This window comes from Anoplolepis gracilipes, chromosome 7 (assembly GCF_047496725.1).
Source record: "Anoplolepis gracilipes chromosome 7, ASM4749672v1, whole genome shotgun sequence".
Taxonomy (NCBI): domain Eukaryota; kingdom Metazoa; phylum Arthropoda; class Insecta; order Hymenoptera; family Formicidae; genus Anoplolepis; species Anoplolepis gracilipes.
Window position 1 is genome coordinate 809,573 of NC_132976.1, and position 15,885 is coordinate 825,457.

General features: G+C 33.2%; 1 protein-coding gene across 3 annotated transcripts; it reads right to left on the minus strand.

Moving 5' to 3' along the window:
* Nucleotides 1–402: 402 nt before the first annotated feature.
* On the minus strand, nt 403–7,809 carry Pfrx (6-phosphofructo-2-kinase/fructose-2,6-biphosphatase). Of its 3 annotated transcripts, none has more exons than XM_072895638.1 (7): nt 7,513–7,809; nt 5,466–5,893; nt 4,032–4,403; nt 3,672–3,773; nt 3,363–3,597; nt 2,779–2,906; nt 403–1,114 (listed from the first exon to the last, which is right to left on the minus strand). In XM_072895638.1, the coding sequence occupies exons 1-7, from the start codon at nt 7,589–7,591 to the stop codon at nt 1,076–1,078; spliced, it is 1,383 nt and encodes a 460-aa protein (XP_072751739.1). In that variant the 5' UTR covers nt 7,592–7,809; the 3' UTR covers nt 403–1,075. The 3 variants fall into 3 exon arrangements, with proteins under 3 accessions (XP_072751739.1, XP_072751737.1, XP_072751740.1); XM_072895636.1 differs by having other exon boundaries at nt 403–1,561; nt 7,513–7,808; XM_072895639.1 differs by lacking the exon at nt 403–1,114 and adding an exon at nt 2,212–2,530.
* Between the last annotated feature and the right edge of the window lie 8,076 nt (nt 7,810–15,885).

Consider the following 15,885-nt stretch of genomic DNA (forward strand, 5'->3'; position numbering starts at 1 on the left):
ATAAAATATATAATTTTATATATACTAATATAAAAATATATATTTAAATATAAAAAATCTTATATTAAATTTATTGTATAAAAATTCTCTTTATATACCATATATGTAGTAAAACTATTTTTTTTACATAAATGTTCTTACTATAACTTGGGCAAAGCTAAGATATTTGATATAAAAATATATATTTAAATATAAAAAAAATTCTTATGTAAAATTTATGTGAAAATTCTCTTATAATTCTCTATATACATTCTTTTTATATACTTTATATATATATATATATATATATATATATATATATATGTATTCTCTTTATATACTTTTATATAAAAATAGAGATAAAATTAATAAACTAAACAATATAATCTGTCAAGTAGGTCGTTTTAAATCAGTAGAGATGAATTCATAAAATTGTATTGTTTATTATAAGTTCCTCATCGATCGAAAGATACATGTATCGGTGTAATCGAAATTGATAATTCAGCTATTTAATATATGAGAGATTGCGACGTATAGATATATATTAGATAAAACAGACTGAGAATTGTACGTATTCGGTAGCTTATTTGGAAGTGTATTATCGCACAATCTATAATCGTATTGTACTATATCTTGATGGTTTTTTTTAATAATAATCGAGTATTATTATCAACGTCACAGTTTTACGATATTTGGCTCGAATCGTTCTATGGATTATTCGATTGATCCAAAAATAATTCTAAAGAAATAATCATGTTTCAAACAATATATTATATACATATAAAAACATATTTTTTTTTTTAGTTTCAAATTCGCGAACAAGTGCTTTGAAATATTTACCGAACGCAAGAGTACGATATCATGTCTCGGAAGCATATTTCGTATGTGTTTATATACACGAAATATGTATATTGTCTCGTCGATACGCTTCCAGCAAGAGGCAAATACTTCAAAGCAAGATCAAAGTACGCATACGAGTTACGATTGTATGCTAATAATAAACAGTTGAGAAAAAATTCAATATTTGAACTAATATCACTTAAGAGGGATGCACGTTTACAAATGTATATAATTACGTCAAACTCTTCATCGACGATTACTTCGATATCACATTACGTAGTCTCGCTACTTTTACCTAAAACACGCGCCAATCAAAAAATATAAAAATCACAAAATACACGCGTACTTTCTCTCTCTCTCTCTCTCTCCTTTTTTCTTTTTCCACAGAACTCGTATCGTCGCACAGAATCTTCCATCTGTGTCTAAACATTTCTCATAAGAAGATACAATTGTCAGTTGTGTTGATTAAATGTGTCTCGTCTCTCTAGGTTGATAGTCTGACACATATATAGGAAGAAAGGATTTTGGATGTACGCGCTGATTTTTGATGTACGCGAAAGGGTAGGTGGCAGCCAACTGCCGGAATCTATGTTCTGCTTCAGCTTCAACGTCCCGGTATATCAACGTAGATGATAGATAGGAAATAGCTGCGCCTTTTTTGTGCTTACACAAAAGCTTGTCGTTATCACGTGCATAGTACTTTTCCCTTCCCTCGGAATCGTTCCTCTAGATATCCTGGGATCTGAAAATTAAAAGTTTTACAACGGGCAGTTTAGCGTTTATCAATATAATGTACTATATAGAAGAGAAAATGACCTATGCATGGCACAGAAAAGGATATTCTACCGTAGATACACACGCTGTATAATGTATAACTTTATCGCAAGATTTTATTAGTAAGCTAAAATAATTAGAATCACACTGGTGTTACAGCTTTGAACTTTAATCCTTAATAAATAATCTTTTGATGTGATATCATTATATTATGTAATATTTTTCGCGCAAGTATATTTAAAAATATTGCACGTTTCTTACAACTATAATTTTAAACTGTTCTTTTTATAAACAAAAACGAGCAAATTGCAGATAATGAAACTAAATAACATTCTTAAGATATTTTATCTGCTTATATAAGCTCTCTTATAAGATAAAATATTTTAGGAATGTATTGTTTAATTTTATCATGTGTAATTACAATTTGCTTTCAATTGAAATTGTATATTTAAGTCTCTGCATAATTCTGGAATTATTACATAATGATAAGTACAAATTAAATAATTATTGTTGTATTGCTGTGAACGAACAAGTTTAATACATATAATGTTAGTACCAATGATTTTACAATAATTTAACAATATCGATGTTTATGCTCTTTTTAAAAAAAATAGCATATATAGATAATTAGAAATATATATTAACAACTTCCTATAAAACATGTGATTACAAACAATATGTTTTACAATTTAAAAAAGAAAGTACATTGCACAATTTGCACAATATAGTTTCATATAATATGTAAAATTTAAAATATAAGGCACACGAGTGTAATATGTTTGTCTTACAATTAGATTCTCTATATTAAAAAATGCATGCGGTGGATTTTTAATTCGTGAAAGCGATTTAGACGAATATAGATGATTCTAAGATGAAGTTTAGATTAAACATAAGAAAATGGTCCATTTTTCCATTACAGCTAACGGTATCAGGTATTCTGGAAACATTAAAACATAAGCAACGCATACGAATTAAAATATTATATGATAAATAGGGTGTCAGAGAGAAAGAGAGAGAGAGAGAGAGAGAGAGAGAGAGAGAGAGAGAGAGAGAGAGAGAGAGAGAGAGAGAGAAAGAGAGAGATTAGCAAGCAAACAGGAGAAGGTATATTTATTACTTTCGCTATCTCTTTCAGTAAGCGAGAGAAAGGTACAATTATTACAATTTTATTATAATTATTTCTACCTTTGGTTTCGGTCGATGAGTGTCTACAGCTTCTATCGGTAGCCGAATGTTTTCCACCTTACAACCATAAGCGACCGGTGTTAATTTCATGATGGTATGCAATGGTACTTCCAAATATGGTAACTCGTCTGAAATCGAAGCAAAATAACTTGATAACCAGTTTTACAAAGTAGCCTTCCTTAGAAGAAAAAAAAATATTGGAGACATTTTACATTTATAACGCATAGGTTTCTCGCGCGAATCAATGTCAATGTCTCGTATTAGAAAGAGAAATCGCATAACGCCGATAACAAGATTTTGCGATCGAGGACAAGCTGCTTGACGACACGATAGCACGAATCATTACGTCATTATAATCCGCTCTTGCATGCACGAGTGTTTATCATTTATTTTCTCGACACGTTTCAATACGAAGGTCAAAAGTTGCATGCCACGTTAATGATATTTTAATACATTCTCGGAAGCAAGTATTTATGAATCACACGAGCATCGGCGATTATACTGGATCGTTTTCTTTGTATGGATAAACTTTGTATTGATCAGAAGATCAAATTTCACAAGATATCTCACCAGATAATACTGACCTGCGCTTTTGTCCAGGAAATAAGCGAGCAAACATCGTAGAACAGCTTGATGACTTACAACCAAAACATTACCCTGGCGTTCCAGTTCCATTATCACAGGCTCCAGCCGTGCAACTAGATCCTCGTAACTCTCCCCCCTCGGATAGCGATACGAAAACTTGTTTTGATCTCTGGCAGCAAAATCGGTCGGATACTTGTCGGCGATTTCTTCGTAAGTCATTTCCTCGCAAATACCCTGAGATGATTCGCGGAAATGCATAAAGATAAGAAATTGATTAGAGCTAATTTATTCGATGCGCTTTAACTTACAGCATCAATCTCGTTGAGAGCTTTCCACCTTTCTTGCGGTGCCTCTACATCAGCCGCAGTCTGAATGGTCCTCTTTAGCCAGCTAGTCCAAACTCTTAAACCCTATATGCAAACACACGAGCAAAACACTTGAATAATGCATATACTTGATCGTAAAAGATATATTGCTTATGTAACAAATTGTAATTTTCCTAAGTGATTTATCTTTGTATTGTTGAAAAAAATTATATAAAAGAAAAAGTCAGAGTACAAACTTTTGCATGACAAAGGGAATATGGCTATAGAATATATTATTTACACAAAATATAATAGTAGTAAATTAAAAAGAAATATATTTTGAAAAGTTTGCAAACAAGTTACCTGTATATTCTGACTGCAGATGTACTCTCCCAGTGCCTTGCCATATTCGTGTCCCCGCTCGGTCAAGTCCGAATCGCCGCCTATCCTGCCCTCGAGGTTCATCAGGCTCTCACCGTGCCTGGTCAAGTAAATCGTGCGTGGCACAATATGAATGTTCATAAGATAGTAAACTATTCTACTTTGTATATGGCCTTCGTGCTTATGGACCAGCACCTTCTCGCCAGTGTTGTATATTTTCATGAATGACAGGTCGGTCTCGCGCTCCTCGTCCAACGGCTGATACCGCTCCTGGTAGTGCTCGATTCTCAGCATAAAATCCGCGAGCACATCCTCCTTCTTCATATTCGCGTAATCCGGACTGCTGACCTTCACCTGAATATACAATAGAAAAAGTGTGATATATACACGCGATGTTTACATTTATCATCAATTGTTTATGTTGGTAATTTGAAAACCCAAAGAGGAATATTAACGGTCAATCGCCGCTATCTCAGGGCTCGTACTCCCTATTTTTTTTATTATAGAGGAAAAGAGAAATTTTTTGATGAAAAAAAGGGAAATTGATTTAATTGATGAAAAAGTCACACATATATATAAATCAAAGAACTTTAAAATAATAAAATTGATGTATTATTTTAGAAATAGTATTTATTATTGGGAATAAACAACAGAATTTTAGTTATGCAACTTTAATAAAATCTATATTAGATTTGTTAACGTTTTAACGTTTTACATAACTGTTTATAAAACTGATAAAAATATGATTCTTTACTTTGATGATATACAATGCAATAGATATGTACTTAGAAATGCTACATTTTACATATCACAGAATTATACGTACACTGCTTGCTCTCTCTATTCAAATTACATTTATTTAATAAGAAGACGAGACAAGAAAAATAAACGAAAAGCAAAAAATTATATATTTATAAAATAACTAATTAAGTAATTTAAAAGATGATTACTCAATACATATGATAAACATAAATTTATTTTTTTATAATTATTTTTTTTATCTTTGGCATATATTATATTGTATTAGCATTAAGTAGAGGCACGTTTTAAAAGTAATTACTTTTTATTACTTATTCTTTAATTATTTTTAGATCTTAAGCCTTTTATTTACTTCTCAATAAGTTGAGATTTTCTTTTTTGTACTTTTTCTCTCAATTTCTCAACTTTAATTCTTTGTTCTTTTTCTTTACTTCTGAGATTTTCTAGACTCGACATCAATACTTGAAAAACTATTTTGCTGGTAATAGATTTAGCTGAATCTTTCAATATTGTTTGCATCGATTCAGATTCTTAAGACAAATATGCCGATCATGTTAATTATAGAGGAAATAGAGGAAAATCATAGATTTTAGAGGCAAAAAGGGGAGAGGGTGATAGGGGAAAGAGTACGAGCCCTGTTATCTTTGAAACACATACTTCCATAATGTTCTGCTCGACGATCTCCGGGTCATTACATACTGACTCGACGAAGAAGAGCTTGAAGCCCATTTTATGGACAACGATATCGCGTATGAGCTGGCGTCTTTCAACCGTGGAGTTGGTGGCGTCGAAAACGGCCACTTCACCGTCGCCGCTCTCCAACCACTGGCAGACATCGTTCAGAGCATCCTTCGCGCACTGCGTCCGTATCGCCATGGCTTTTATATTATCGGGACGGAAAAACTCGTGGCATTGATAGGCCGTGGTGGCGTGTCGTCTGTATTCTCCGAGATTAAAAACCTTCGTGTTGATGCCGATCCAGTTGAGGTATCGGCACAATTTCTTGGATATATAAGTCTTGCCACGAGCTGGCAGACCGACCATCGCGATCACGTGAGGCTTGTTCACAAAATTCGCACGTTCACCTGCAAAAAGGAAAATGAAATATTCAAGACACGTCCGCTATTAATCAATGTCTATTATTTTATAATTATAAATTATTAATTAATAATTATAATAATTATCAGACGTTATATATATATATATATATATACATCGTGCTATAAAATGGTAATAATATGGCATAAATGTGTAATGGTTTTATAAAACTGTCTTTTACGAAACTGAATCTAATCAGATCCTAACAAGCGAAACTTGAAGAACCATTTTTTGTTAAATCTCACACCTTTTGCACGATAAATCATGCACTTGAGACGTGAGCATAATGTTTCACCGCTATTTTTATTTATTTCAATCCTGTGTTTTTTTTAGCCGAAGAAAATTTAACGCTGAGATACATTTCGATAATAATGATAAGATTATTCCAGGATTCGCCTCAAGTGTTGTACTTCGTTCAAATTATTTTTTTACCTAAAAATATTGTAATAATTATTACTTGAAAAAAAAAATATCATATATGGTAAAACCTACTGATAAATAATCATATCGAAAGAATCCAAGTCAGCGATGCATCCGGAGTTTTATATTTCCGTACTTTTTTATGATCTCGAAAACGGACTAGAGTGATAATAATTCTCGTGTTTGAACAATCATAATCTTATCAACTCGGAAAACATCGTTTTAACGACATTGTTCCTTGATCGGATATTCATTTTTTTTTTTTTTTTCCACAAAACAATTTAGCTGAATGAGTTTGACATGTTATCTCTTTTGGAATTTAGTTAATTCTTATTTCCTTGAACGCGATAATATATATGTATAAATGCACTGTCCGTATCAAATGATTTATCGTCATGCATATTATAATAGCAAAAAGAAACGGCGCTTGGCTCTCTGTCATACTCGGAAATAAAATAAGATTTTTTCTTTATTAAACGACTATTGAAGGCTGATGGAACAAACGGAGATAATTATTACGTGCGCGTGTCAAATCTGTTTTCTTCGCGACCGATTCAAACTTTTCCTCCGGAAGGACAGCAACTAAGCAAATAATTTAATGTTACCTCTTTCGTTTTTTATTTTTTCCCTCCGTTTATATAAATATTTTATTATTTCGAAGGTAAATATTATACATCGAGACATTGAAGAAAGAAAAAGAGGAAAGAGAATAATTTTAGAGGAACGGATTCCGATGAGAAAACGAATAGATTGATCCTTGAACTTTAAATTTTCCTACTCGCGATAATATAATAAAAATAACAGGTAAACAATAATAAGACCATCGTAGTATCAGAGATGTAATAAACTGTCTTTAGCGTAATAATAAAAGATGCTTCCAAGATTCGCGTTTAATTAGCAGCAGGCGCGAAGGGGCCGGACATGCGCTTCCTGTCCGGAACTTTTGGCCGACGGGATCGGCGAAGGTGCATTTAATAATCGGGTGTCAGGGAGAAGACACCCGGTACATTGACCGCGCGATCCAAGACCTTGAACTTCCTCCGAAACGCAACCACGAACTCACGTTCGTCGCACGTGTTTGATCACACGAGTGCGGGAGAGAAGGACAGAGGGAGCGCGAGGGGGGGGGCGGGGAAGAAAAGGGGTACATAATTGGGATTCGCACCAAAGACTGAAAATATATTACCTCGAATCGGGAACGGCTTCGTCTGAATGGTGTCCGACGTCGGTGGCGTGTAATGCATCTCGATCTCGGAATCGGTCATCCTAGGCGGGATACTCCGCACGATTGATGTAGCCGTCGATCAGGGGAAAAAAAGAGAGAGAAAGAGAGAAGGAAAGAACGATGAACGCTAGAGATTCACGTGCGTCCATGCGCGAATCGCACGGACCGTGTCGACGTACTGGCCGACGAGGAACGAGCACGAACGACGTAAGCTCGAGATCACGGTGGCGAGACACCCGCCGCCGTCGCCCTCGCGGTTATACGTCACTATCTGTCGGAGGAGAGCGAGAGGCGCGCGGCGGCGCAGAGGGGCGGGGGGGGGGAAGGTGACAGACGTCTGGCTGGGCTGGGGTGAAGTCCGCGATAATCGGAGCTGTCATACTGGGCTATTGCGCGCGCGCGACTCACATTTCCAGATTCGCAACAGTCATTCATCGACAGCGGTCGACGATGCTAGGTAGTCGTCGCGATGATTCCAGAGTCCAAGTCCAGGTCGCGACCAAGAGATATATTATCTTAATGATTTTGGATTTGAATTTGTAAAGTGTACAAGATGACCTGTCATCATTATTCGAAATGTCATCTTTTTTGAATTTTTTTCTAGTTAGGATTTGCTTACTCCGTTTACTTACTACGGGCGCGTTCGAGGAGACGCTATTGGCGCTAACAGCATCGTTCTATCTTTGTTCAATTTTTAATGAGCAACAAAGATGGATAGCGTCTCTCTGGACGCGTCCTATTATTACAGAAAAATGTAGAAGATTTAGAAATCGAAAATAAATCGCGATTGACAAACTTTTATTTTCTATTTACTTTGCTGGTATCTCTCTCTCTTGAAAATGACAAAGATAATCGATCGATTGGCTAATTATCCGCTTTGAAATCTTCTTTCGCGATAAAAAATTGACACCGTGCTATTGCAAAGTCCAGTTATGACATTCTGACGCATCCAATAAGAAAATGTACTCTCTAGTGATGTCACCTATAGTCATCGGATACGCCGATTGGCTGACGGCTAGGGAGTTTCTTGTAGACAAGATTATGTTCATATGATACAACAAAGTTTATGGAACGTGTACGATTGGTTAGAAGATTTCTAGAGATTCTAGAGACCTTAGGGAAATGATAATTTAATAGCCAATCGGCACGTTCCACAAACATTTTACAACGCACTTTTAGTGACGTCGGCGGTTGGATCTCTGTCTCTTTTTAGCTAAGATATAATAATAATTCTAACCAATCAGCGAATCGCTGCGACAAGGAAAACTAGCCCACCATTATATATCTGTCCTTTTCGGCTGATAGGACACCCCCACTCCTTGAGGCTCGCTCCAGTGTGTCATGGAGCATAGAGCTCAGTGATTTCTAGTCTGCATTTCCGTTTTGCATCTCTTCGTCGACTGCTCTCGAGGCGGGTAGGATAGGTGAGTGGAATATGCCGTTCTAGAACTCGTGTCGGAAAATTAATTACTCGCGGAACGTGTTATTAAATATATAGTATTCTTTGCATATTAAGTTAAAATATTGTGACGAGGGGATAAGTTGTTTAATTCAGCAACGCAATACCGGCAATCTAATAGGTAATAATATCGATACACACACAACATAAAAAGTACACTTGAACGTAAAGGACGATTAAAATTATTCTCTTACATTTCTCCTTTTATTTTAATGAATATTTTTTCAAATAAGATCACGTGTGTAGATATATCGGTAAATTTATATATATCTCTTATTAGTGAAGGTTAAAATATACATTTAATATGTACGTACTAAATATTAATTATAAATTAAATATTAACACAATGACAGATATACACACACGAACATATATATATATACTTAATCAAGTCGCCCTTTGTCACGTAATCGCATTATGTAATGAGTGCTATTCGCGCTTTTTATTTAGCGAAAAATCTATTCGCGAAAAAAGAAGGAACAGTTTATTCCTTCATGTTTTTATTCCTGCAGGCAGTGCAGAAAAGGATTTTCAATTGTACCGATATGAGAAAATGGTGTTGAATCAATAATTAAGATTAATAATTTCACGGAAAAAAGATGCGAAAACGATTCGATGTAATCTTTATGAAGGTCCACATGTCCTATCTTTGCAGTCGTATAGGTTATGTTACGCGAGGTAGAGTTGCTATTAAATGCGTGCGTTTATGTTCCGTCTTTTTTTGCAGAAGTGATATCTTTTTCTTTTGGCAATTAGTATTGTACAATACTCTTCTTTTTTTTTTTTTTTTTAATTTAAAATTTAATTCTCGAATTTTCCAGTGCAGGTCTCACCATGTTGTAAGACAAGGTGAAACCGAGGGGTTGGTCACTAATAGTTATAATGTACAAAAATTACCCTTTGATACGACGGATTACCCTTAAATTATACGTCGGATTACTTAAGATTACCTAATAGTATCTCAAATTAAAAATAAATTTTGAAAAAGAAATTTTACTTTAATTATTTTAACGCTAAAAATTATTTAGATTTACCAAAAATAACCTTGGATTACCCAGAATTTTGCTGGGATTGCCGCTGAATTACCTAGCCCATGTACAAAAATTACCTCAGTGACACCCCTCGGGTGAAACATTCCGGTGGATCGTCCAAGTCTAAAAAGTAAAAGGGGGAAATCAACCAATTTAGAGGCCCCAAAGCATAATTCAATATCTAATACTAATTTTTTGATCTGTGGGGCAGTGTGGGATTGATTAAAAATTTAGGCTCCGCCCACGATATGCGCAATGTTTCACCTTGTATTTTTTACACCATGGGGCTCTGCAATGATTGGAATCGTGTCCATTGAAAAAAAAAAAAAAAAAAAAACCTTTATCGCGGGAAATATCGTTCTTTCTTCTCGTTTTTATTGATTTTAAATTTAGTTATCAGAATAATTACAGTTTTTGGTACGCTTATATTTCTGGGAGGCTTATTTCTTCTAAAGTACTTAATTTTTCTTAAGTGTTCGTTTTAAACGTGCCTTAGTAAAAAGATCTGTTAAACTTATCGGAAATAGATACGGTGTCTATAATGAAGGCTCGATGCCAAACTTCCGAAATATTATACAGAATAGAAATACAGTGTATTCGTCGCGTTATTTAACCTTCGCGTCTCCTTCGCGATTCAACACGTGGATTGCGTCGTAGATGATAATATTTTTCCCGCATTCGTTTCGGGAATAATAAATGAATGACAGGACCGCGTGTTGGAGTGATAACGAACAGCTGATAGAATTACGCCGATTCATCAATATTTTGATTCTGATCAACGGGCGATTATTGCATAACATGTGAATTCCATCTTGTCTAACAATAAGGTGAATTGGATGAATCTAATTTAAGCCTTCAGTATATCTAGAAAGCGCTTTCGCGCTTCTTGCAACTCTCTATCAAATATGGGTTTAAATATAGCCATATCATTCTTATTATTGCGGAATACAGTGATTAAACTCTTGGGTGACTTTAAATATCCTTTACGATACATCAGTGAATATATGCGTAATTAACAACGGTTTAATATTGATAACGTTCTTCGCGAGAGGGATTATTATATATCTTTCGAATCGTATATCGCTTTCGTGTTGTCGTTTTAAGAATGAGAAGACCAATTTGCGAGGTATTCTGAACAATACACGGATTGTATATTTGAGAAGGCGCCAAAACGCACTTGTTAAAGTCTTTATAAAATAATTTAGCAGTCGCAAATAATTTTTTTCCGCGTTATTTGCAAGAACTATTAAACAACTTATTAATCATTGACACATGATATCAAATAAAAAAACAAGGAGCAAATGATCGATTAATCTAGTTCAATAGTTCAATTGAATTTTTATATCTCTTATGACGCGAGAAAATATTTTTTTTAGACACAAAAGTAATTGTAAGAGTGAATACTCTTCTTTCGTTAATATTCTGGAAAAACCATCTTAGTCGTCTTACGTATCATTTTAATCTTTATATGCCTTTGATTTCACACATAAATTTAGATATTCATAAGATAATAACTTATTTGATTTTAATGTACATATATTCGCAACAGTTGTTATCAAATTTTTATCAAATTTTTAGTACATCATATATGAGCTCCTATTTTTAATAAATCATTAAAATTAAAAAATTTAAAAGGAAATGATTTTAATCAGATAATTTTAAGATACTATTCTTTTATATCTATTATTGATATAAAATAATCAGTTTTGTCTTAATATAAATAATAAATATACAACATAACATTTAAAATTGTACATAGAAATTGCTATATCCAAAAATATATATGTCACGAGCATCTTTATTTGCAAAATATTTCATTATCATTCAGACGAGTATTTCGGCGTCATAAATTTGTTGCTGATAAAAGTATGTTTTACGCGAAAGATTTTTTCGTTCGCTCTTATGTATATTGCGCTCGTTGCTTTGTCATATACTTCCTATGTATTCGTTGTAATATGCATCATTCGAAATCTCTACGCAATTAAACTGAATTAAATGCGCTTTTCCACGTGGCACGTTGGCAAGGAAGAAGTAGCGCGTGTTTCATGAAATTTATTTTTCATTTTCGTAAAAAAAAATTAAATCTAGGCTGAAGCTTGATTTTCAAGTATTTCTAATAAAATTGCGGAGTATTTCTTGAATGATTTACTGAAAAATCAAATGGATTAATGAATGAATATCTGTTATTTTAGGATATACAAACAAAGTTATATCAACGAGATGCATCCGACCTATTCCATGCTGTACGCTTTCCGCTTGTCATTGAACCAAGTAAGACTTGTTAATTCGGATTAATTAACATCAATTTAATACCATCTATATTATAAATAGGAAAGTTTTCTTTAAAATTTCTAGCAAACTTCTTAAAAAATTAAAAATTTTAATAGTCGGAACGCAGTCCTTATAATAAGAATTTTAGTAGTATAATAAAAAGTATATATTATATATAGTATATACAATATATATATATATATTTTTTATATTTATATTTTTTACATTAGTATATTATTTTATATAATAGAATGTAATTTTATATAATATTATGATACATTTTTTTATATTATATTATTTTATTATACCATTTTTTTCGTACTTTCGTTTTATTTTGTGATCTTATTTTATATATTGTATATATGTATGTATAAATAAATATGCAGGATTGAGAAGTAACGCCGTTACCGTTACACTTACTTTTTTTTTTTTTTTTGTAACAAAGTGAAAACGGACTTACTATTTTTTTCTGTAACTGTAGCGGTAACTCGTTACTTTTTAAAAGTAACTTACCCATCCCTGTAAATATGTATATTATTATATTATTAAAAAAAATTATATATATATATATATCTCGTAAAAAAAATATATTTTGATGAAACGTTTCTTGTTTCCAGGCGGGTCCAGCATTGTACAAGGCTAAAAGCTTTGATCGCGGCACAGCGACATCCGCAATCTTCCTCGCGACCATTGGACTGTCTCTGAGTATGTTTTCCTTGAAGCAGATGCAATCGACGCACCAGCGCCGTTTGCGAAGACTCTGCTAAAAATTGCGATTGTAATCATAATTCACCGATGACTGAATCAAAATCAACGGTCAACTTAAAACAAAGTTTATCAATTACAAAATATATAGCTCCCTTTATCACAGACGATAGCGTTCTAAAATTAGCAACACAATGTACGTCGAATCGATTCCTCTGCGTGTAAAACGAGAGAAATCGTACATATGAGGTCTTGAATTTTTGATGGATGTATATATGTATGTACCTACGTCGGGCAAACTGTAGGTCTGTAAAAATTTCGCGACACGGTCTTCTCTTAAAACGTGAATGACAGACTCTCGCAAGAATCGAATTTAAAAAGATCATCATGTCCTCAATTCACAGAGACGCGTACAAGACTGCGCGTTTTAGTTATATTGAACTCAGCACTTGGTACAGGCACATGGTAAATGCGACAGAGATTTTATCGGAAAGTGCGTCGAATTTGAACGATAAGCGTAACGTACACGTGCGCGCAGCTGCCCGATGCTTGCATCAAGTGCAAGCCTTTAGGGGGTAATTCATCACGTCATACGGAAGAGACAATATTCTAGTCTTGCGAGTAAATAATGTCGCTTTTACGAGACGATGTAGTTTTGTAAAAAAAAACATGAATCTTTTCTGAATTCGGGAGAACTTTCCTAATCTAACCGATATATCAGAAAATTGCGTTACTTTGCATCACGATACATTCTAGTTTATGTCAGTCATTTTCGAAAATAGTTCCTTTCGATGCACGATGATGCATTTGTTGATGCAATGGTACCTCGTTTTGTGGTATATCGTACGTGATCTTTCGTTTATTATAATATCGAATGGACCCATTCAAGAAAAAATTATGCCGAAAAATGTAACGTTATTTAACGTGATTTTTGTCGATCACCATTAAGCATGGATAATTGATTTAAACCATATTTTATTAATTTATATAAATTTTATTTTTCATTTATAAGATTGCTTATCTACAACCGTTCATAATATTGAAAAAATTTTAGAATTCAATCCCGATTAATTGAAAGTTCTCGGAGAGTTGGCAAACAAGCTCGATCCAAAGAATTTCATGGAACAGACATTCATCTATCCGTACTAGCTTGTATTAATTGATTAAAGGTTTAATGTTATTAGATAGACTCGAGTTGCAACTTAATTCATCGATCGAACATTGATACTTATCCTCTTGTTATCACTGTCAAATCGCACTGAAGTATTATTGCAATTTAAAACAAAATATTATAGACTACTCACGTATTACTGTGTTCATAGATTTTCACACAACTATCTAAAAAGTAATTTAAAATGTTTGTTTCTTCTTTTTCTTACACTTCTGCATGTTTATGAATTAAAAAATTCTAATAAAACTTCTTATTATCCCGATTGATATTATTTTTGATTTCATGTAACAATCTTACCGTGCTATAATTACTACAGAATTACATGCATGTATATTGTTATATAAATTTATATTTGTATAATCATATTATGTGCCATCTCAGAGCATTTGTAAGAATAATCATTGTTTTTTTAATAAAACGTTGATTAAATTAGCCAAGACTTATCTTTAAATACAAAATTTATGTTTACACTTTGCAGAGAAAAGGAGAAATGTAAGATATTATACATATAAGAGTAAAACAAAACCATATGTGTAACATCATACAACGACAGCGTTATTAATATAATGTAAATAATATAAAAAAAAAATATTTGGGAATTTCTCTCTCTCTTTCTCTCTCTTTCTTTCTCTCTCTCTTTCTCTCTCTCTCTCTCTCTCTTTCTCTCTCTCTGTCTCTCTCTTGGTCTCTTAACGTGTACATTTATTTATAATTATTATACAGTCTCAGGCTCGATATTCCATTTCTTTATAACGTCTTGTTTATTTTCTCTTTCTCTCTCGTTCTTTCGTTTTTCATAAAAAGTCACGTCCATGTCGCAAAAAAAAAGAAAAAAAAATCGAAAAAGAAACTCTAATACAATATAGGATTATTTCCTCTTTTTATATTTTTGTCACACAAAATTTTCCACGCCTGATTCATTTTCACGACACGGACGCGACTGTTCATACACACACACGAAATATATATAAGTAGTTTTTATATATATATATTTATATGTATATATATATATATATATATATATATATATATATATATATATGTTTATATAGAATTAAAAACCCGTGATCGTCGGGCCGCTCGATTCGAAACTTTGTATGCGCATCAAGTAGATCCACAATGTTATACATTTTCGAATAATTGATCCTGCGAAAGATATATAGAAAAACGAACAAAAAAAAAAAAGATTAAATATCCATGGGGGATTTATTAAAATATCTCTGTTTCTATTCGCGATGATGCACCTTTTTGGGGGGTGGAGGAAAGGACTAGAATTTGAAAATTTAATTTCTCAAGAAAGTTCGATTATTCACCAATTCTGTTCGTTATCTTCCGCAAGCAAAAGCAGTATAAAAGTTTTTTTTTATTTTTAAACGAGATATACCTTTGGCAACGAATCACCCTTATCTTGATAGATTAACCGAAAGATAAATCTCTACACAAAAGTTTCTCTCGAGATATTATGCTTTTGTGTTGTATCTCTTTCTTCTTATCATCATTATATGAATTGTTAGATCAAAAGAATAAACGCAAGCGTGCGTATATAACTCCTTCTTGGAAACTGGACGCAGCTCTCTATCACAGTTATCTTTCTTTCAAACGGTCTTCATGTAACGAACGATATAATTGCATAATGATCGCTTGCCATCTGTAATATTGCGCGAAGGTAATTGATATGTTATAAACATACTCAGGGT